At 40.2% G+C, this 24,089-nt stretch overlaps 1 protein-coding gene across 3 annotated transcripts in view; it reads left to right on the forward strand.

Moving 5' to 3' along the window:
• Positions 1 to 303: 303 nt before the first annotated feature.
• The window catches only part of ZNF398 (zinc finger protein 398), a 34,100-nt gene continuing 10,314 nt past the window's right edge, over positions 304 to 24,089 (forward strand). Inside the window, exons 1-4 of one of the 3 annotated variants that reach the window (XM_081283043.1) lie at positions 304 to 556; positions 2,974 to 3,390; positions 16,335 to 16,461; positions 17,010 to 17,123. In XM_081283043.1, the coding sequence (XP_081139169.1) occupies positions 533 to 556; positions 2,974 to 3,390; positions 16,335 to 16,461; positions 17,010 to 17,123 (682 nt within the window). In that variant the 5' untranslated portion in view covers positions 304 to 532. Of the gene's footprint in view, positions 557 to 2,973; positions 3,391 to 10,761; positions 10,898 to 16,334; positions 16,462 to 17,009; positions 17,124 to 24,089 lie in introns of those variants that run through there. The other 2 variants (XM_081283044.1, XM_081283045.1) reach the window with 2 other exon arrangements.

Here is a 24,089-nt window from a genome sequence, read left to right on the forward strand (position 1 = left end):
ACTCACTCCAGCTTTATCCCCACCTGACTCTCACACTCTTCCCGTTTTCAAACCTTGCTAAATCGGAAGGTCATCCAGCAGAAGCTCTGTTTCTCAGCTGGAACTTCATCATGAAAAACACTCCCCAGGACGATCCCTGGTTTGCAACTGAGCCCTAAGCTACCAACTGTTGGACATGCCGAGATCGCCCGCACACGGGCTGGGCACTGCCCATCAACCCGCGCAGAGGCGGACCCGCGGGAGGGGGGTGCTGGCCGCGGGGGCCGCCAGGGGGCGCGCTGGCTGCGGCGGTCGGGCGGCTCTAGCCTGCGGCTCGTCTAGGCCGGCGGGCTCCCAGCGCACTCGCTGCCCACAAAGCGCCGCTGCGGACCGCTGCGGGAAGCTGCCTCGCGACCAGCTCCGCGTCCGCGCGAGCCTGTGTGTGGGGAAAGGCAGGGCGGGGCCGGCGCTTCCTTCGGAGAGGACCGGGCGGCGGGGACTTCGTGGGACGGCAGCGGCGTCGACTCCGGGCCGGGCCGGGCAGCGCAGGGCCATGGCCGAGGCGGCCGCGGCTCCGGTAAGGCCGGCGCGCGAGGGCTGCGAGCGTGGAGGGCCCAGGCTGGAGGGGAGGCGGGAGGGCAGAGGCCGCGCAGGCTCCTCCTCGGCCCGCCGCCACGTCGCCCGCGCCCGGCTCTGCGGCCGCAACCCGCTCGGGGGCCGCCGCCGGGAAGCCGGGCTCGAGCGCGGGTCCGAGGCTCTCCCTGGGGTCCGCAGGTCCCGCGTCCTCGGGGCGGAGGCCCAGGCATCCCCCGGTGGGAGATCTGGAGCCGGGAGAGGCTGCCCCGCTGGGTGTCAGCCTGCAGAAACGGGGAGTGCGCTTGGGTTTGGGTGTTTTTTGTGGTCCGCCTGCCATTCTCCCAACTGCAGGAGCTGTCGTCACCAAGTCCCCCCAGTGCAGCCACCTGCGCGGCGGGGAGGGTGGAGCCAGGTGTGCCCTCCGCAGACTGCGTGACGACGGCCCCAGCACGCGCTGAGGCCCTGCGGGAGGCTTCGCGGTGAAGGGCTGCGGCTGTCGGAGCGTGGCATTAGCCGCGCGAGCGCCGCTTCACTGCGGGCCTGCAGTGGGCCCGGCACTCTACCAACTGCCAGGGCACAGAGGCAGCCGGGACAGCTCCCGCACACAGCCATTTAGAAAGAGGAGGGAATGGTCAGTAGCAGAAGGATTGGAAAGTATTCCTTGGATTTGCCACCTAAAGAAGCCTTTGGCGCCCTCAAGGGCAGCAGTGTACTGGAGCCAGACTGGTCCACGGAGAAGTGGCTTGAAAGTGAAAAAAGGAAGAGATAAAAAGAGGGAGTAGCAGCAATGGGGTGGAGAATAGAGCAGAGGGGAATGCCATCTTTACTCTTGGGCCTGTTTTTCCTTTTATCAAAAAAAAAATAATAATCCAATGTATGAAAAATATTATTTCAACAATAATCAGTATTACAAAAATCACTCATGAGATTTTTAACAGCTTTTTCTCTATCAAGTCTTCAAAATCTCATGAGTATTTTATACTCACAGCACAAATCAGTGGAACTGAGCACACTGCAAGTGCTCAGTGGCCACAAGTAGCCAGTGACTGGTATTGAACAGGATCTATCTAATGGAGAAGAATCTGTAGAGATTGGCATGTTGATGATAAAAGAAACAAATGTACCTAAAAAGGTGAAAGGGATTGGCTGACATTGCGAGTGTAAGTGGAGAGACTGGTTTTAAATAGGATGAAACTTTTCTCCTTGGGAGGGAATTACTGATGAGTAAGTGGGAAGTGATATGAAGAAAAAGATAAAGTTGAGAGAGTTTAGGTCCAATTATTCAAATTGGTTTCTCAAAGTAGGAAGCCATGTCATCTCCTGAGACTGAGGGAACTGCAGTGCCCTCAGTCTGCATGCCAGCAAGTCTTTCCATCTACTGCTGTGTGCCCTGAAATCAGGCAGCATGTCTGGGAGCTTTTTTAAAATGCAGAATCTCCATTTTCCTCCCAGACCTACTGAATCAACATGCGTTTTAACTACAAATTATTTTTAGCCATTAGCTTAAAAGTTTGTGGTGGCTTTGTGGAATGTGAAAAGATGCCTGGAGAGCACCAGGCAGTGTTGCCCTACTGAACTAGACTAGCCTGTTAGTAGTTCACAGGACAGGTGAAATGAGAATACGGTAGTATGTGAACCAGAAAGAGGGTTCAGATTCATGGAATTAGAAGGCTTTGCAGAGGTTATCCTAGTCCAACCTCCTATTTGTTGTAGGAATTTCTTCCTTTTATACCACTCTTTTTTCAAAATATATTCAGTGATAGGGCAGCCTGCTATTTTTGTGAAAAGATCTAGTTCAAAAATTATTTATTATAGGTCAGAGTTTGCCTGAAAATTTCCACATGTTGGCTCTAATCTGCCCTTTTGAGTAACACAATATAAGATTAAACAAGTCCATTCTGCCTTCCGTTTTATAATCCTCAAATATTTGAAAACAGTCATCATATTTTCTCTAGGCTCAACATCCCCACCTTTTATACTTCTTCCTGAATGGTATGGTTGTGATGTGTAAACAGGGTGGTGGACAGGGCGAGAGTATAAGTTTATAAGGGATTTGTTCCAGGACATTATGTTCAGTGAAACCTGGAAGAATCCTTGTGCAGTTTTGCCTTTTCCAGAGATAGCTAAAGCAGCAGCCACCTGAGCCTCCAGGTCATATATTAGAAGAAATGTGCCAGACTTGGTCTTAAAAGCCAGTTTGATTCACAGTCTTTCTAATTCCATTCCTGAACCACCAAAAAGGCCTCCCGGTTTTTTATGTCAATGAGCTCCAGAACAATGAGACTGATGCCAGCACACTAAAACTGTATTTAGATTAATCTCAGATGGACAATTAAGCAATTCTTATCAGATTGTACTTTGCAATCAAGAGTTCCGTCTAACACTCAATGTCTTGTCCCATCTCTCCACTGCACACAGACTTCTGAATGGGATTCCGAGTGCCTTACATCCTTGCAGCCCCTTCCTCTTCCTACACCCCCAGCAGCAAATGAGGCACACCTACAGACTGCAGCCATCTCCCTGTGGACAGTGGTGGCCGCCGTGCAGGCCATAGAGAGGAAGGTGGAGGTCCACAGCCGGCGTCTCCTACACCTAGAAGGCAGGACAGGGACAGCAGAGAAGAAGCTAGCCAGCTGTGAAAAGACAGTGACCGATCTTGGGAGCCAGCTGGAGGGCAAGTGGGCCGTGCTGGGGACTCTGCTGCAGGAGTATGGGCTGCTGCAGCGGCGCCTGGAAAACTTGGAGAACTTATTAAGAAACAGGAACTTCTGGCTCCTGCGGCTGCCCCCAGGTATTAAAGGCGATGTCCCAAAGGTAATACCTCCTCTTCTAGGGGTAAGATAGTACTACTAGACCTCACATGGCAGTGAACGATGGTCTTGGTCAGTTACTTAGATATTCTTATTTCCTTTTACAATTTCTGAAAATGTTTTAGGTTGAAGGAACCATGAAGCTGTTTTGTGTTTATTTGAGAAGTATTCTGTATTCAATTTAGTGCCCTTTTACAGTGTCAAGCTTCAGATGGGAAAACTTTCCTAGCCAAAGTTGGGTGTCTTGTTTTCTCCTGTCCTTATGTGTCACTTCTCTCCTGTCCTTGATGAGAATCTTGATGAGGAAACTAAATCCAGTATCATATAAACCAATCAATTTGAATTTGTTCTCATTTCTGGCAAAAAACCAGAGGGGACATGGTAAGCGATGTACAGTCCTATGGTTAATGTAAGGGCTGAGGATTATCCACAGGTCTAGGATTGATATAACTCCTGTCCTTTAGCATCTTCACAGAAGAAGCATGTTGAGATGCTAGGGCCCCATGGCCCTTCTGGAGGAAATAGCCCATAAAACATAAGGAAATAAATATTATTCTAAAGCAGTGGAAGATGACATTGAGGCAACTAGTTTCCAAACATGCCTATCTATTCATTCGTTTGTTTAATAAATATTTATTGAATTCTTACAGTTTGCTTGATTTACATCCTATGAAGGACATAGCAGAGAATGGTTCACTTAAGCTCTCCTGGAACTTATATTTTCCTGGGGAAAGGAAGGTACTACAAATGTGTTTGTATTTGTAAATACATTTGTATCAAAGCACATTTATTTGCTTTGATCAAAAGTAAAGCAAAGTGCTATCTGGTGATCTATTTTCAAATGGATGTCAGAAGTTCTCATTAGGGAGCAATGTTTAAGCTGAGGCTGAAAGGCCCAACTGTGAGAAGTGTGAGAAGAGCTTTCCAGGCAGAAAGAATAGTTGGTGCAAACTCCTGAAAACACACACAGATCTAAAACACAGGAAAAGGAAAAAAGACCAGTGAGCTGGTATGCATGCTTGAATAGGAGCATGACTTTGAGATGTGGGTAGAGTCAAATCATTTAGAGCAAAGTTGTTCTGCCCTAGCTGTACCTAAGAATTAGCTGGTGGCCTTTTATTTATTTATTTAAAATATTTCTTAGTTGTTAGTGGACCTTTATTTATTTACATTGATGCTGAGAATCAAACCCAGTGCCTCACACATGCTACTGCTGAGCCACAACCCTAGCAGCTGGTGGCCTTTTAAATTTTGACTGGTGTCATACCTAGATGGAGCCCAAGCATGAGTAATTTTCAGAGCCCCACAGAAATTCTAATGTGTGAGTGGGATTGTGAATGACTAATTGAAGGCATTTAAGACAAAGCAAGGAATTGGGATTTTTAAACTTCAGTGTAATGAGAAGAAACTGGAGGTTTGAAGAATCACTGGCTGCTTTGTAGAGAATGGATGGTGAGGGCAAGAATAGAAGAGGGAGGGGAAAGTGAGGCAACTGTAGTAGAGTGAGAGCCACCTGAATGTGATAGTGATAGAAATGGAGGAGTAGACAGAAGCTGGATGTTATGATAGTAGAACTCAAAGTAGCACCTACTGATGGAAATTAGAGAGGAGGAGTTAAGAACAACAATGGGGCTGGAGATGTGGCTCAATCGGTAGCGCGCTCGCCTGGCATGCGTGTGGCCCAGGTTTGATCCTCAGCACCACATACAAACAAAGATGTTGTGTCCTCCAAAAACTGAAAAATAAAAAGTTCTCGTTCTCTCTCTCTCTCTCTTTCTCTCTCTGTCTCCCTCCCTCCCTCCCTCCCTCCTCTTTAAAAAAAAAAAAAAAACAACAATGGTACACTCACTGGGGGGTAATATACTTAGAATTTGGTGTTCTAAGTATTTATTTATATAATTCTCACAAGAGCCCTAATTTGCCCAAGGTCATTTGGTTACTAACTATAAATAATAGAGTTGTATTTTAACTGAGGTGACTCCAGAGAGTATACTTTTTTTTTTAGTTGTTGATAGACCTGTATTTTATTTATTTATATGCAGTGCTGAGAATCAAACCAAGTGCTTCATACATGCCAGGCCAGTGTACTGCTGCTGAGCCCCAGCCCTAGCCCAGAGAGTATACGTTTAACCACCATGAATTTACTGAGTCTTAGGCTCTAGTCTTGAATAACTGGATAGATGGTGTTGGCCTTTTCTTAAGAGGAATACCTTTGGGAGGTGTGGCCTTGGAGTGGGAAGGAATTAGGAGTTCTCTTTGGGCAGTATGAGGTTTGAGATGCCTGTGATACCAGAGAGATGTTAAGTGGGCTCTGAAGCTCAAGAGAGAGAGAAATATTTGGGAGTCATTGATAGATGGTATTGTGAGTTATGAAACTGGAAGGGATTATCTCAGGAAAGAGAATGGATAAGCAAAAGAGAGTCTGGGAACCAAGTTCCAAGGATAGGAGAAGCCAGTAGAGGAGACTCAGCAGGAGAGGCCAGGAAGGCAGGGAAAACAACACATACACATACATACACACACACACACACACACACACACACACACACACACACGAAGGTGGGTGGTATCACAGGCCAAGGAGGAAAATGCATTTCCAGGACAAAGTTGTCCTCTAGGTTGAATGTGTTCCTAGGAAGTCCAGAGAGATGAGGACAGTGGCCTTGTCAAGACTGTTTGACTGGAGAAGTAGGGCTAGGAGGTTGAATGGAGCAGTTGAGAGGGAGTGGGAAGAGGACACGGAGGCATGACAGAGAGCATCTTGGGTCATCTGTGCAGGGGCAGAGGAAGAGGAATGGCTGGGAGGGATGTTAGAGTCCCTTGCTGGTGGGAAGCTCTCAACGTGTCTTATTTGTGTCTCAAGAGCCCCTCCAAAGGTTGTTGGGAGTTACTTAAAATTAAGTGTTTTAAAATAGAAAAGTAAAAGTGGATGAGTTATTTTCTTATCTGGGTAAGTGGATAACATTAAAATTGCCCATCTTAAACTCCAAAATCATATGTAAAATAAAGTAATTTAAAAATTTCTTGATGAAATTAAATGCATTTAATTCTAGTCAAATGTACTGAAGATTTACTAGATAGAAATATAAGAAATAAACCTTTGTTTCCATGCTTTGTTGAAAATGACCTTATTCTGTTCTTATGTTTGAGTGCTGAGTTCTAGATCCAAAATCAATTTCCCTCAAAAATTTCTTTCTTAATTCTTATTTTTTATTTTAATTTTTTTATTTCTTCTAGCTTTTAATGGATCTTCTAAGTTGTCCACAAATTTAAAGTCAGCCAAAGGGCATATTACTCCTATTTCCCAACCTAACAGGCAAAATACCTATTTGGACAAAGTTATCAATTTCATTAGTTTTTTTTTTAAATTTTTCTTTCTTTCTTTCTTTTTTTAAAGAGAGAGTGGAGAGAGAGAGAGAGAGAGAGAGAGAGAGAGAGAGAATTTTTTTAATATTTATTTTTTTTAGTTTTCGGCAGACACAACATCTTTGTTTGTATGTGGTGCTGAGGATCGAACCCGGGCCGCACTCATGCCAGGCGAGCGCCCTACCGCTTGAGCCACATCCCCAGCCCTTTTATTTATTTCTTGGTGCTGGGGATTGAACCTAGGGCCTTGCTCATGCTTATAGTACACTGCCTGGCCATTTGTTTTTTTTGTTTTGTTTTGTTTTGTTTTGTTTTTGATATGAGGATTAAACCTAAGGTTGCTTTACCATGGAGTCACATCCCCAGTCCTTTTCATTTTTATTTTGAGACAGGGTCTTGCTAAGTTGCTTAGGGCCTGAATAAGTTGCTGAGACTGGCCTCAAACTTGTGATCTTCTGCCTCAGCCTCTTGTGTTGCCGGGATTATAGGTGTAAACCATCTTGCCTGGCACCCCTATACCTATTTTATTTTTTTTAATGTGGTAAAATTTATGTAGCATAAATTTATCATTTTAACCATTTGTCACTTGAAATCATTTCAGTTAACATTAAGTATATTCACATGGAGGTAATCATGACTCCCATTTATTTCCAGATCTTTTTCATCTACCCAAACTGAAACTCAGTACTCATTAAACACTAACTCCCCTTTCCCTGTGTCCCCAGCTTTTGGCAGCCATCATTCTGCTGTGCCTACGACTTTGAGGACTCTAGGAATCTAATATAATGGGACTTGGGCAGCGTTTGTCCTTTTGTGCTGGTTTACTTCAGTTGGCATGATGATGCGTGGTGCAACATGTGCCAGAGGGCCTGCCTTTTTAAGGCTGAGTAATAGTTCACTTCCCTCAGAATTTTAAAGTCTTTGGGGCTTTTGTCTCATGACACATCAGATGCCATTGATGAAGAGTTTAATGCCAAATCTATTCTCATTTGTTTGTATTTTCTCTCTGGAAGTGTTTATAGTTGCTTTTCTAAATGTATTGAGGATATATGTGGATGTAGGTCTTTTAAATTTTATTTTGGACTCTTAATGAGATCGTTCAGTCCAGTTGGACAATTGATGGCTTGGTGGCTTTCAGCTTTGAGAGTTTTCTTTTGTGATTTATTTTTATAATATTTTATCTCACTGTTCTTCTTTCTTTCTCCCTTTTCTTTCTTTCTGAAACTATTATTTGATAATGGATTATTATCTTTATCCCTTAACTTTATCTTTTTCAGCTTTTTAGCTAGAGTTCCTTGACCTTTCCTTTTACCCTTTCTAATATTTTAAAACTAAACCTTTTTTAAAAAATATACCTTATTTTTTTATTTTTATGTGTTGCTGAGGATTGAATCCAGTGCCTCATGTGTGCTAGGAAGTGCTCTACCACTGAGCCACAACCCTAACTCTGCCCTTTCTAATTTTTATGTTATCAATTATATATTTAATTTAAAAAAATGTTTGTTTTCTACTCCTTTTTAAAAGCAGTCTTTTTTTTTTTTATGGATGCAAGGTGTGTTTGAATTTCTCTGAGCATGTGTATCAGAGGTTTGTTTTGGTTTATTTTTCCTATGATATCATTTATAGCATTTGTACATCTTGGTGTGCAGTTAGGCATTTCTGAATATTGGGTAATCCTTGGTTCTTTATTCATAATCACAGTAAAAGAATTAGATTGATTGATAGTTAGAAATAGGAAGTAGGCATACATGCTCTGCCATCATGCAGGTCTGTTTATCCAAAGGATCTGCCCTTTGCAAAAGAGGGCACTCTCTACAGGTGCTTGGTATAAGTGGGCTTCACAGAGAGGCAAGAGGGGCCCACCAGAAGGAGTTATTGCTACCCTTATCTTGATTCCACACTGTCTCCAGGCAGGTGGTTAAATTTCTTTAGAGATGAGGGCTCTGGTTCCAGCTTTGGGGAAATACTGTTACCCCTCTTGGGCAGGGCTGATGTGGCAAAGGAGAGGCACCTGTGATAAAGATAGGCCTTTAAACAACATTTTATAACCAGGTTTACTCATATTCAGAGTATCTGCTAGTTTGGGGTTCAGAATTTTCTGAATTCCTTGGCTTCTCTTATGCATAGTTAGAGGTACCAGTGAGACCTAACAGTGAGCCTCTCTCTCAGTGAGAATCATAAAAAAAAAAAAAAAAAATGATCTGATGGCCTCTCCATTTCATTCTTTGTATGACTGTGGATCTAATCCCTCATGACCTCATTTATTGTCATTTCAATGGAATTCTGGTAAGAAAGGGGAAAAAATATGTTTAGTTAAAAATTTGGAACAATGAGCTCATCTTGATTCTTTATTTTTGCCATTATTTTATGTACTTTCTGCTGTAAGGTGAAGCAGGTCTTTTTTTGTAGATAAGTTAAATAAAAACAAACTATCGAATTTACAAATCTATACTATCAGTCCCATTTATTGCTGAGCAGGATGTAAAGATAAGTGGTTTATTATTCTAGCCCCCAAGGAACAAAATTTCTAGTGAGGAGAAAATGTTGACAGAAATGAAGCATTTATGGAAAAATGTATTAATAAAAGTTAAATAATAGCTATAATATCTTAATATCATATCCCAAGACCTTGGGATCTTAAAGGATTTATTAAATTTATGAAAAGAGTGTTAAGACCTATAAAATACCAGTGAATTGTGATTTTGATAAGTTACTTTCCAGTGATTACAAGTATACAGAGTCTGGATAGTGGCTTGGAGGAGAAAGTATGTATTCAGCTCTGTTGAAGTGTCTTGGCTTGTCAGGATGGTTTCTCTAGAGTAAATGGCAGCTTGTCTATCATCTGCAGCAAGGCATGGCTGTTGCTAGGAACAGCCAGCTTACCTGCTCTGTCTATAAACATGAAATGATCCTTTACTTCTGAGCAGGCCAGCCTGAGTGTCAAGTCAGATATAGTTCTAATATAAATTAAAATTACATTCATTCTTAATTTATCTACCCTTATGGAGTTGAGAGTTGAGTGTTTTTTGTTGTTGTTGTTTGTTTGTTTGTTTTTAAATCATATCAATAGGGCCTGAGTATCTCTGGGTGATCTGGTACCATTGGACACAATTTTGTTTGTTTTGTTCGTTCGTTCTTTCTGAGATGGGGTCTTACTGTATTGCCCCCAAGCTACCCTTGAACTCTTGGGTTCAAGCATTCCTTCTGCTTCAGCTTCCTGAGTAGCTGGGACTACAGGCATGTGCTACTATGCTTGGCTAGGATTGGATTTCTAAAGTGGGAGACTCTGAACTTTAACAGGGATTTCTAAAGTGGGGAGACCCTGAACTCTATCTAACACTTACACCAGCAAGGTACAAGTAACTCTAAAACAGTTAGCCATCAGCCTCTGCTGTAGGAGGTACAGTCATTAGGGGCTGAGAGCCACAAGAGTCACTCCTAAGATCAATGTGGGGTCAGGATGCTTAATGCTATTGTCCCACCAAGAGGTAGGGGCAGCTCAGAGATAATTCTCAAGGGCCTTCTCAATATATAGTCCAGGCATGTCACTGCAGTCAAGAAGTGGTCAAAGAATGACAAAGACATTAGGAGGGGAAACATTAGCAGAGGGAGACTGGAAGCATAAGCAAGTCCCCCTTCCTCCAGAAGCCTTCCTCAGGGCAGGCAACACTGGTGCCCACTGTGTTTGTTCATTCAACAAATGTTTGGTGAGCACCTTGTATGGAATCCGATTCAGACGTGGTCCCTGTCTTCCAAAGAGTCACATTTGATTGAATCTGGCCATACACCTATAATAGGTGGTGATTACAAGTTCAAAGCTAGCCTCAGCAATTAAAAAAGGCCTTAAGTAACTTAGGGAGACCCTGTCTCAAAATTTAAAAAAAAAGGGGGGCGGGAGGGCAGGGACTAGGGTTTGTAGCTCAGTGATTAAGTGCATCTGGGTTCAATCCCTGCTACAAAAAAAAACCAAAAAACAAGCATCATGTCTGTTGATTCTACTTAGGTAACTGTGTCTCCTCTCTCCCCACAGCAGCTGTACTCAATCATGTCCTCCCTGGCTCCTGCTTGGTCTTTCTCAAAACCCTCCTAATATATTCCACTTGCTACTCTCCCAAAACAGCATGATGCCACTCAAACTAATGTTCTCAAATCATAACTGGAATCAGGTCAGTCTTTTGCTCAGCATTCCTCAGCTCTCCTTTATCAATAAGATCCAAAGTCCCCAGCCCAACCTCCCACTACTTCACTTCTCATACCCTGCCCTCCAGCCAATAGGCTGAACTGCTGTTTGAACATGTCCTGTGTTGCCTCCTGCTTTGATCATGTCCCCTCCATTTAGAAGTCCTTCTTGCCATCCTTTAAGGCCCAATTCAAAAGTTGCCTCTCTTGGGTTGGGGTTGTGGCTCAGTGGTAGGTAGTACACTCGCCTAGCACATGCAGGGCCCTCAGTTCGATCCTCAGCACCACATCAAAATAAATAAATAAAGGTATTGCATCCAACTATAACTCAAAGATTTTTTTAAAAAAAGTCACTTAAAGCCTTCCTTTGTATCCTACATCTAAAATAATTGTTCTTCAGATTTGCATGTCCCTTTGACTCCACTTAGGACACATAATTTTCTACCTTGTGTTAGGTTCCCTTAATAGCCTATCAGCTCAAGATCTCTCTGATTTAGCCTTGTGCCTGCCTCTCTTTTGGATTGTGTATGTGGTAGCTACTCAAATATTTTTTCCTATCAAAACAGTTCTTTTTTTAAAAAAATATTTTTAGCTGTAGGTGGACATAGTACCTTTATTTATTTATTTATTTTATGTGGTACTGAGAATCAAACCCAGTATCTCACACATGCTAGGTAAGCACTCTACCACTGAGCTACAACTCCAGTCCCTATCAAACAGTTCTTAAAGTGTGATCTATAGATCCTAGGTGGTCAAAGAGGGCAAATTTTTTTTTTCATAATAATATCAGGACATAATTTACCTCTTTTACCATCAATGTTTACACCAACAGTCCAAAAGCAGTGGTGGGTAAAACTGCTGACAGCACAAATCAAGGCAGGAGCAACAGGTTTACTGGAATTCCTTTACCACTGGTGTACTTATAGCAAATTAAAAAAAAACTCACTTAAGAATGTCCTGTTGAGCAGTAAATATGTTAGTTTTATTACATTTTGGCCCTTGAATATTATCTTTTTAATTTACTGTGTGATGAGATAGGAAATACACATAATACATTTCTGTTTCATACCCAGAACAACAAGTAGTTGTCTTTAAGTAAAGAATTTGGGCAGTTGTTTAAGTTGTGAGCTGAATTAACTGGTGCTTTTTCCATGGAACATTTCTCCTTTTTTATTTTTTCTTGTTCGTATCACAGGCTTTCTCTAAGATACTTAATAGTTAATTCGTATTTAAGAATCATGGAATTTGAAGGGAAATGGATGGCACTAGAGCAGATTATGCTTAGTGAAGCTAGCCAATCCCTAAAAAACAAATACCAAATGTCTTCTTTGATATAATGAGAGCAACTAAGAACAGAGCAGGGAGGAAGAGCAGGAAGAAAAGATTAACATTAAACAGAGACATGAGGTGGGAGGGAAAGGGAGAGAAAAGGGAAATTGCATGAAAATGGAGGGAGACCCCCATTGTTATACAAAATTACATATAAGAGGTTGTGAGAGGAATGGGAAAATAAACAAGGAGAGAAATGAATTACAGTAGATGGGGTAGAGAGAGAAGATGGGAGGGGAGTGGAGGGGGGATAGTAGAGGATAGGAAAGGTAGCAGAATACAACAGTTACTAATATGGCATTATGTAAAAATGTGGATGTGTAACCGATGTGATTCTGCAATCTGTATTTGGGGTAAATATGGGAGTTCATAACCCACTTGAATCTAATGTATGAAACATGATATGTCAAGAGCTTTGTAATGTTTTGAACAACCAATAAAAAAAAATTCATATTTAAGAATAAAGCTAGACAGCTGCTGCATGGCCAGAAGAGCCAGCCACTATGATGGATATTACTCCAGATACTAATGTTCAGGTAGCTCAGTTTCCCAGAGCCTCCCCATTTTTACTGCAGGAGAATTGCCTAACTTTAGTCCATTCTGCCTGGGAGGTAGGGATTCTGTCTGCTTTTGACTTTGACCCACAGGTAGGTAGAATTTATTATTGTCCTTCAAATGTACTCCTCAGTTTTCTTGCATACATGTTTTCCCCATTCTCCTTAGGACTAGCCAAAGTCTCATCTCATAGGGTCATCCCAGCCCTACTATAACTGTTTCTGAAATTTCTTATTCATATCACTAATTTACATGCTCATTTTGGGAAGAAACCATATATTAATAATCTTGGAGTTTAGGGGAAAACCTTGTACATAGAAAATACTCATATTTTTTCTTGTGTGAGTTAAATACTGCTTTGCAGTTGTTCCTAACTCTGAGTGACTGTTTACAAGTAATTGTCTCACCCTCCCAAAAACAGCCCTAGAATTTATCACCTCACTCCTTGGGAGCTTCTGACCTCCTAGAGGCTGGGCTCTGTGCAGCTTGATTTCTCCTAAGTCTTTAGTTTTCTCTACAAATTCTTGGAAAGAAAGCTGCAAATGGGTGGGGGTGGAACTCAGTGGTTGAATACTTGCCTACTGGACTAGAAGCCCAACTGGGGGGGCTGGCAGCCACTATAGTCAAGCAACAAAGTATCTCTTAATCAGTAAATAATATAAAATTGAACAAGAAAGAAATACACTGACCAATAAATAACTTAAATATTCAAAATAGGTGACTAAACATAATAGATAAAACTAAAGGTAGGTCACGCATGGTGGTGCATACCTGTAATTCCAGCAATTTGGGAGGCTGAGGCAGGAAGATCCCAAGTTTGAGGCCAGTCTGAGAAACTTAGTGAGGTCCTCAGCCACTTAATGAGATTATGTCTCAAAAGGAAAATGGCTATGGGCTGGGGCTGTAGCTCAGTGGTAGAGTGCTTGCCTCGCATGTGTGAGGCCCTGGGTTTGATCCTTAGCACCACATAAAATAAATAAATAAAAATAAAGATATTTTAAAAAAAAGAAAAGAAAGAAAAAGAAAAGGGCTGGGGTTGTAGCTTAGTGGTAAAGTGCCCCAAGAATTTAAAACAAATAAAAGTGAAGCAGCAAGCTCTAGGAGTAAGCTAAGAAAGGAATAAGACTTGGGTGAACATAACTGAGTCACTTGAATGTCAGCCACTGAGCACCAGGTGCTCTTGATAGGAAAGGAGCACAGCACAGTAGCATGTGTCTACAGTCTAGCTTTTTTTGGAGCAGGGGGAGATGACATCAGGATTGCTTGAGCCCCAGAAGTGGAGGCCAGCCTGGGGAAAATAGCAAGACCATGTCTCTGAAAGAAAAAAATGGTTACAAATTAATATATAAAAAATACAAGCTGCCGGGGAATGAGGTTATAAAAAAATTAATATACAACAAAATGAAAAGCTGGAGTTCAAGAACAAGTTAGCAGATCTAGAGAAAATGAAAAGCGGAACTGGACGTCTGGAAGCCCTCTGAAAAGGATCTGTGCGAGGAGAAATCTGCTCCATACATGGCAAGAGAGTCGGCCAGAAGGGTCTTCATGGTATTAGGCTGAAATGTCGACAAACTGTGAACACCAAAAATGCAGAGAAAGGAAAAATGAAAATTCTGACCTGAAACAACAAAGGAGTAGTTTGCAGATGCAAGATCTCCCTTGCACAGTCAGAGTGGATTTGACGAATTCAAACCAAATGCTAAAGGGAACAGTGAAAAGCTGAAATAGGAATGCCAAAATTTAAGAAGCTGAGCCGAAAAAGTTCAGCTATGAGTTGAAAAGATAGTGGAAGAGGAAAAGAAAGAATAGACATGGTGGTTGAAGAAAAGCATAGGCATCCAGTTGAGCGGGAAGGAAACTGCAGTGGACTACAGTTGCCTAAAGACAGGGAATCCCTTCACAAACAAGCTGAAGAAATTGAAGGAGAAGGCAGAAGTTTTAGAGGCCTGTAGAGAAGAATTTGAAACAAATTCTGTCATTCAAAGAACATGGAAGGTAAGACTGCAAGGCAATCTGGACCTTGTGCCTCCGTGGAGGTTCCAAAAGGGAAGAAAGACCTCTTGATAGAATTAGAGGACATCAGCAGATTCTGTCCAAAGGAAGAAAGAGAATGTGAATAATGTCTTCCAGTCACCAGTATCTTCCAATATCACCCTGGGCAAGATGTGACAGGGGCCTTTGGTGTAACTTCTGCAAGCACTTTAAAAATGAACACAATTAGGATTTCTGTGGTCCTTGGGGGTGGTGGTAACATCAAAGTTTTCCCATTTCCAGGTTCAGTGGATCAGAATTCAGACAATAATGAGAATCCTTCTATGGATCCTTTACCCACCAAACAAGATTTCTTCAGAAACCATCTTGCCTTTGCAAATGACTTGAATAAGAAATAGCTGTGTAAAATATAAAATTGTATTGTCAAATGATGAGATAAAAAGCTCATGTATATCTGTGTAAGATAATATATATTATTATATACTAAATAAGCACATATTTAATTTATATAAATTGAATAAACACATAAGATAGCAGAGAGATATAGATTAGTCCAAGATTAGGACCTAGAATTTTGAACACCTCAATGTATGGGAAAAGGAATACTTTTTACATCATTACAGAAAAGCACAATAAATTTGAAGGAAAGTAAATGTAAGAAGGATAAAAACAAAAAGAATATGAAAGACTTCAAAAAAGACTAAAGGCTATACAGAGAAGCCATAATGAATTTTGTAGTCGAATTTTGTTCTCTTACATGCTCTTGGTGTCAGTCCTGTTAGCTTTCAGTCACTGGGCATGGAACTTCCTTTCCTCCTCATAGATTTGAGGAACAGTATCAGAGGATGGACCTCTGCTTGGCAGGAGATTAGAAGTAGAAGAGGAAGTGCTAGAGGAATCAACTCTCCTGAGGAAAACTGTTCCTGAAGAAAGGCAGATCAAATAGATGAAATGAGAGATGCAGGAAAACTTGAATTTTTGTTTTGTTTAAATATTTTTTGGGGGACTGGGGTTGTGGTTCAGCAGCAGAGTGGCTCGCTTAGCATGTGTGAGGCATTGAGTTCGATCCTCAGCACCACATATAAATAAATAAACAATAAAGGTACAACAACAAGTAAAAAATATTTTAAAAAAATTTTTTTAATTGTAGTTGGACACAATACCTTTATTTTATTTATTTATTTTGTATGTGGTTCTGAGGATTGGACCCAGTGCCTCACACATGCTAGGTGAGTGCTGTACCAATGAGCCCACAACCCTAGTCCAGAAAAACTTGAAGTTTACTGTGTGGCATTGAGATGCTTTCTTACTGCTTGCCAAACACTTAAATATGCCTCAAGAAATGTGCCAGCTGCATGTTATGTGTTGAGATTTTAGGATTGTACTAATAACAAGTGGAGCATTAACAACTTCTGAGCTATTTAGAATACTCATTGCCAATCCTTTGAGAATGTAAAATAATAATAATAATAAAAGGAACTAATGGGGGCAGTTACTGAATGACTGAATTGCAATGGGTGGGACTAACCCATGTGATTGTAATTTTAGGTGCCTGTGGCATTTGATGATGTCTCCATCTACTTCTCCACTCCAGAGTGGGAAAAGTTGGAAGAATGGCAAAAGGAGCTTTACAAGAATATCATGAAGGGAAACTACGAATCTCTTATCTCCATGGGTGAGGCTGAGTTGGCATCTTCTGAATGAGGTGACAGCAGCCCCAGAGAGGGCGGAGACAGACTCTTTTCCTTTACTGTCCTCATTTTCATTGTGTCTTTACTGCAGAGTTTTAGCTTAGTTTCCAAGCTAAAAAGGCCAATTCACACTTGCTAAGTAGGAAATCATAATCCCTCCTTTTGCCAAATCCTAGGGAAGAATGACATTCAGGGCTGTGAGTCTTGTGAACTGGGGGTTTCCCTGGGTGTCCTTCACATTTAAAGGAGCTTAACCACTCTCCCTTGAGGCCTGCTGTCATTCTCATCCCCATGAAAGGAGCAGTGGGCAGAGCTCACCTGGCACGTTTGCTTTTCCTCATAGTACATCTGCTCGTACCTGCTTTCTTGAGTAGTTATCATCTATTGTTGGAAGTGAATTGATGTAGAGAAGCCATATTCAATCTAAAAGAAATTCCTGGGGACCTTAAAGATTGTACTCAGCCTTAATGGCTGTTGGTTGTCATACTTCATTTAGCTCTGTCATACCCGCTCTCCCTTTTTCCTCTCGTAGATTATGCCATGAACCAACCTGATGTCTTATCTCAGATTCAACCAGAAGGAGAACATAATACAGAGAACCAGACAGCACCAGAGGCAAGTGAAATTCCTGCAGACCCCAGTGAAGGTAAATGGGAGTAGAGATTATCCACTCTTCATCTCCCTTTCCTGGTCAGAACTAAGTAAGCAGGATTTCAGGGCTTCCTGAGCCATTCATTGGTAAATCAGCTAGACTTTGAATGGGTATTTCTATCTTGGTAAATATAGAAGAGCTTGGAGATCACCTTGTATATTGCCATCACTGATCATTACCACACATCTAAGGGTCCTTGATGAAAGTACTAAATTCTAGTTATTTACTAAAATAAACATGCTTACATGACAAGGAATCATGCTGGTGTGGCGTGCAGAGGCTCTGGGAAGGTGTGCCTGAGAGGTACAGAGGCCTAGCAGTCCATACAGTCCCTCCAGAGTACCCTTAACCAGTGGACCCCTGATTTCACCTGCCTGGAGAGCTAGCAGAGAAAGCTGTGGTCCTATTGTACCATCTCATGTCCTACCTTGGCTGTCAGAAAATCCTCATACATCTTTTTTCTTTGCTGAGTAGAAGTTACTCACAGAAAGTTTACCCTCCAGATACCTTTATCAGATGAACTTTGATCACTATCCCCTACACTGGCATTTTTTAAAATATCTTTTTATTTTGAAAATTTTCAAACAGAAAAATTGAAGCAATTTTATAGTAAACACCTAGCTATCCAGCACAGGATTCTACCACTAACAGTTTCTCAGCCTTCTTAATTCACATATATCTATCTCTGTACCCCTCTATCTGGCCATTCATCCATCAACCTGTTCTGTTTTTGACATATGTAAAATCAGTACAGACATCAGTACATTTCCTTCTAAATAGTTCAGCATCAATATTATTAACCTAGGATTCAATATTTTTTTTTCCTTTTGAGGTAAATTTTACAAAATGTTCAAATCTTAAGTGTATCTTCTCTGGGTTTTGAGCAATACATATATCTGCTATACATATTTTTTAAGAATGTGTGGATGATTGCATATAGGTATTGAAATAGGTTTAATCTGATTAATCTGTATCATGATAAAGAATATGTCTAAAATAACATCACCAGATGGGTGATTTGATTATAGAAAGATTCATTATCCGATGTATCTCTTTAGTCCATATTGTTAAGTGCCTGATGGTTCTCAGCTAGATTAAGTGTATCATTTTATTTTGGGGGGATGGGTGAAAAAGATACAAGTAATTTGGTTTGATAATGATGTATCAAAGTTTCATTTAGCTGTTGTGAATTTATTTTAAAAGCCTTGGTTTTTAAGACTCCGTTTCTGGGTAGTCAACCTGCATACCTTAATACATTTTTTATTGAAAATGAACAATGTGTTTGATTTATTTAACACTCTGATTTTATTCTTTATAGTTTTAGCTTCCATTCATGATTCTCAAACTATAGATATTTATCCAAACTCGAGAATAGGACTCATGTGACTTGGGCCAATCAATATGTTACATTAAAAAAAAAAATACCACCTCACAGAACTGGACATTTAGTAGTACTCATAGCTAAGATTTGTTATGGCAAAAGGACACAAAGCAACAAAGGGAAAAGGTACCGAGGAAAGGAGAGACAAGCCTCCCTAAGCCTCTCCCAGGGACTTTGAAGAACACACTTACTTTACCCCACGATGAATTACAGCAACACATACAGAGTGTTGTCAACCAGAGCATCTCACCAGATACTCAGTACCAGGGTCTTCAGTTAGAGGCTGTCACACAGATACCCTCTTCCCATACCCAAATTCCAGACTCCCAGAAGAAAAGTAGGCAGCCAGTATAAGCCACGCTGCTTGACAAATAGTTTAGGCAGAATGAGTTACTTTTAGCATTTAGGGAAAGTTTTATATCAGTGTAGAGAATGGTTTGCTAGTCAGGGATGGGCCCTGCAAGCAAGCCCTTCTAAGTCTGAGGCCTATTTTGAATCTTCTCCTTTCACTGAAGAATAGTATTTAACCACTGTCTAGTCATAGTCATTAAAAGACTGTTCCACACAAATATTAAGTGGAGGGTACTAACGTTAGGTTACTTTTGTGACAGGATTTAAAAAATATCTTTTTGGAGGCAGGAGGATGTCAAGTTCAAAGCCAACATCAGCAACTTAGTGAGGCCTTAAGCAACTTAGTGAAACCCTGTCTCGATATAAAAAATAAAAAGGACTGGGAATGTGGCTCAGTGGTAAAGTGCCCTGGGTTCAAACCCCAGTACCAAAAAGGGGTAAAGAAATTAGAAGCCTTGGACTCAGGCCAAGATTCTAGAATGACCCAAAATTAACTCAGTTCTAAAACTTACAGTCCCAGGGAGATGTTTTTGACCATCAAAGTTCATTGCTGTTATCCTATCTTTATCTTTGGTTACTTTAATTCAGTAAAATCATTTTATTTTTTAATTTTTATTCATTTTAGTTGTTGATGAACCTTTATTTTTAATTTATATGTGGTGCTGAGAATCAAACCCAGTGCCTCACACATTCAAGGCAAGCACTCTACCACTGATCCACAACCCCAGCCCCTAAAGTCATTTTTCTTAAAGAAAATCAATGATTAAGTCATATCCTAATTTATAATAATCCTGTATTTTTGCTTCAGGACTACATTAGCTTAATTTATTTGTGAACAAGAATCATCAAAATATAGGGATTTTAACTTATTGCACAAATATTTAGCACATTCACCTGGCTAGGTTATAGACATACACCTGTTTTATGAAGTTTTTTTTTTTTTAAGTGTCTGTACTTTTAACCAATAGTTGTTGCCCATCTCAAGTATTTTGATAACTTTCTTAGAAGCCAGATCTCAACACGTTTTATCTTAGCTACTTTTCTAGTCCTTTGCACAATCCCAGAACCTCGAGTTTCTAGCCCCCTTTCAGAAAGCATGGTATATATAAGTTTAAAACACGCAAAAACAAATTAACTCAATCAGATTCACACTTAAAATAGCATTCAATCAATATAGACATTAAATTTGTATTTACTGTGATTAGCCTTTTTATTTTTAACCACTCTCAAACATAAAATCTCAGCATTTATCTAGTTTTTCTCACTTGATTGGTATCCAGTTTTTCTCTACTCTCTTGCTTTCCCCGTGGCCTGCTACTTGCATGGTCCAATGACATGGCTTTCTTTTTGTGTATTCAGCATTGGGCCTGTGAGGAATATGCTTGTAGTGCCACTGTGCTGACCTGACCAGTGTCTGTTGTGCTGTCTCAGAGCAGGTGTCTGCACCAGGCCATCCTGGCTCCAGGCTCTCCAATTCTCTTTCACTTTCTCAAGGCCCTCCTTATATACTCGCACTGCTCTTCCTAGATTGTGGTTGACACTGCAGTGTTCTGTGTGTTCTGTGATAAGAGTGCTGAGAAACAGTAATCTGATAAAATACATGTTTTGATCCAGCTAGTTAAATGGCCAGAGGAACTTTTAGACGTTTGGCGTCATTCAGAAAGAAGGGAGCTGCACGTGGTAATGTGGGCCTCTAGTCCCAGCTACTTGGGAAGCTGAGGTGGGGAGATCACTTGAGCTCAGGAGTTTGAGACCAGCCTGGACAACATAGACCCCATCTCAAAAAAGGGAGGGAAAAAAAAAAGGGAAAAAGAAATTTAGGGGCTAGGGTTATAGCTCAGTGGTAGAGTGCTTGCCTAGCATATGTGAGGCAGTGGGTTCAATCCTCAGCATCACATAAGAATAAAATGAAGATATTGTGTTCCCTTAAAATAAAAAATAAATATTAAAAAGAAAGAAAGAAAGAAAGAAAAGAAATTTAGTTTCTTGGTATGTCCCAAGACCAGGGAAGACATTTAGCAAGGAGATTCTAGCAGTGCCAGCCACTTAAATTTCTAGAGAACGGGCTTGTTGTTTAGCTGTTCATAGCTTTTATGGTTGGCTTCTAACTAATATTATAGGGAAAAGACTGGAAAGAATCCAAATGCTTATCAATCAGGGATTCTTGAATAAACAATGGTGCAGCTACATAGTACGACTATAAAAAGGAGTGAGAAAGGTCTTACTACTATAGAGAGATCTCCAAAATATATTATGAAGTGAAAAATCCAAGGTGTAGTTTGTGTATTTTATGTGGCATGCCATACTGGGTCAGAGAGGGAAGGTATGAATGTATACATTTTTGCTTATATATTCACAAAGAAACGATGGAACATTAAAACAAAAACAAACCAGAATGACTTTTTCTGTATAGAGATGGAACCATAGAGATAGAACCTAGACTTCTCTAAATATACCTTATTTTATAGCTTTGATTTTAGAATGCTGTAAATATTTTTTAAAATTTTGAAAATCAAATACATAATAAGATATCCAAACCTAATGGTATGTTAGGTGACATGAACACACAGATTTATTTCAAGTGACTTTAAAATTTAATGTTTTAACTGTATGTCCATGGAAAGACACATCCCAAAGACTAAAAGAACCACAAAACAACAACTTTGCATTCATATTTTATTAGTATATTGGTATCATTTTGGAATATATTTAGATGAAGCAAAGACCACGTTAATGTCATTAGAAATTAAGCTTTTTCAGGGTAAGAGAGGAAAAATACTAGTATAAAACAAAAGGATTTAATTTAAACCCAGTAATCTTACATATGAATCAAAAATATTAATATGGACTCATAACACTTTTCTTTCTCTAAGAAGTATGTCTTTTATAACTTTGTCCATTGAAAAGATCTAGAAACAATGATACCTGATATTATGGTTTGGATGTAAGATATCCCCCAAAGCTCACGTGTAAGACAATACAAGAAGGTTCAGGGAAGCCAGGTGTGGTGGTGCACACCTGTAATCCCAGCAGCTTGGGAGACTGAGGCAGGAAGATCACGAGTTCAAAACCAGCCTCAGCAAAAAGCGAGGCACTAAGCAAGTCAGTGACCCTGTCTTTAAATAAAATACAAAATAGGGCTGGGATATGGCTCAATGGCTGAGTGTTCCTGAGTTCAATCCCTGGAACCCCCCACCTCCCCCCAAAAAAGAAGGTTCAGGTAAGAAATGATTGGGTTATGAAAGCCTTAACCCAATTAGTGAATCAATCACCTGATGGGATTAATTGTATAATGGCTGAAGGTGGGTAGGGTGTACCTTTGGGGTACATATTTGTATTTGGCATGTGGAGGTCTCTCTGCTTCATAATAATCATGTGAGCTGTTTCCTTCTACCACACTCTTCTACCATGATGTTCAGCCTCACTGTGAGCCCTGAGGAATGGAGTCTGCTGTCTATGGATTGAGATCTCTGAAACTGTGAGCCCCTAAATAAATTTTTCCTCCCCTAAAATTGTTCTGGTCAGAACTTTTAGTTACAGCATCAAAAACCTGACTAAAACACTTGATTTGTAATTAGCAGCCTTATCTTAAGTCCCATTTCTCAGAGTGATCATTGATTTTTGAGCCTGGGACAAGAAATGTATTTTTTTACTACAGGGATGCAAGGTTGGTTTAACATAAGGAAATCAATAGACAAAATTCATCACATCAATAGACTTAAAGACAAGAATCATATGATTATCTCAATAGATACAGAAAAAGCATTTGACAAAATTCATCATCCATTCATGTTCAGAATACTAGGAAAACTAGGGATAGTCGAAATGTACCTCAACATTTTATAAGCTATATATGTTAAACCCAAGGCCAGCATCATTTTAAATGGAGAAAACTTGAAAGCATTCCCTCTAAAAACTGGAACAAAACAAGAATGCACTCTTTTACTCTTTCAGTGGTGCTGGGGATTGAACCCAGAGCCTTATGCATGCAAGGCAAACACTCTACCAACTAAGCTATATCCCTAGCCCAGGCTGCCCTCTTTCACTATTTCTATTCAACCTAGTCCTGGAAACCCACATAAATTAGAAGAAAGAAATTAAAGGGATACAATAAGAAAAGAACTCAAACAACACACATAAATCAATTGCATTCCTATACATCAGTGATGAATTGGCTGAAAGACAAAGTAGGAAAATTATCCCATTCATAACAGCCTCAAAAAAATTGGAAATAAATCTAACAAAAGAGGTGAAAGACCTCTACAATGAAAACTACAGCACACTAACGAAAGAAATTGAAGAAGTGGTAAGATCTGCCATGTTCTTAGATAGGCAGAATTAATATTGTCAAAATGGCCATACTACCAAAAGTGCTATATAGATTTGATGCAACTCCTATTAAGATTCTGATAATATTCTTCATAGAAATATAAAAAACAGTCATGAAATTCAAGTGGAAAAATAAGAGGCCCAGAATAGTCAAAGCTATCCTCAGCAAGAAAAGTGAAGCAGGAGGCTTCACAATACCAGATCTTAAATTATATTACAGAGCTGTAGTAACAAAAATGGCATTAGAACCAAAACAGAACCAAAACAGAAATGAAACCAAATTAGAACCAAAACAGAAATGAAAACCAATGGTACAGAATAGAAGATACAGAGACAAACCCACATAAATATAGTTATCTCATACTAGACAAAGGTACCATAAACATAGGTTGGAAAAAAGATAGCCTCTTCAACAAATGAGGCTGGGGAAACTATAAATCTGTATGTAACAAAATGAAATTAGACCCCTGCTTTCACCCTGCACAAAACTCACTAGAAAAAAAAATAGGCCTAAATCTTCATCACGTCAGCTTAAGAACTGACTTCTTCAACAAGAGTCCTAAAGCACAAGAAGTAAAATCAAGAATCAATAAATGCGATGGTATCAAACTAAAATGTTTCTTCACAGCAAAGGAAATAATCAAGAATGTGAAGAGAATGCCTATAGAATAGGAGAAAATCTTTGCCACCTGCACCTCAGAACATTAATCTCCAGGATATATAAAGAACTCAACACACACACACACACACACACACACACAAAAAAAAAAAAAAAAAACCCAAAAACCCAATCAATAAATGGGCAAAGGAACTGAACATGCACTTCACAGATGAAGAAATATGAATAGTTAAAAAATATATGAAAAAATGTTCACTATAACTAGCAATTAGAGAATGCA

The sequence above is a fragment of the Spermophilus citellus genome, assembly GCF_964194105.1.
Source record: "Spermophilus citellus genome assembly, chromosome: 3".
NCBI lineage: Eukaryota > Metazoa > Chordata > Mammalia > Rodentia > Sciuridae > Spermophilus > Spermophilus citellus.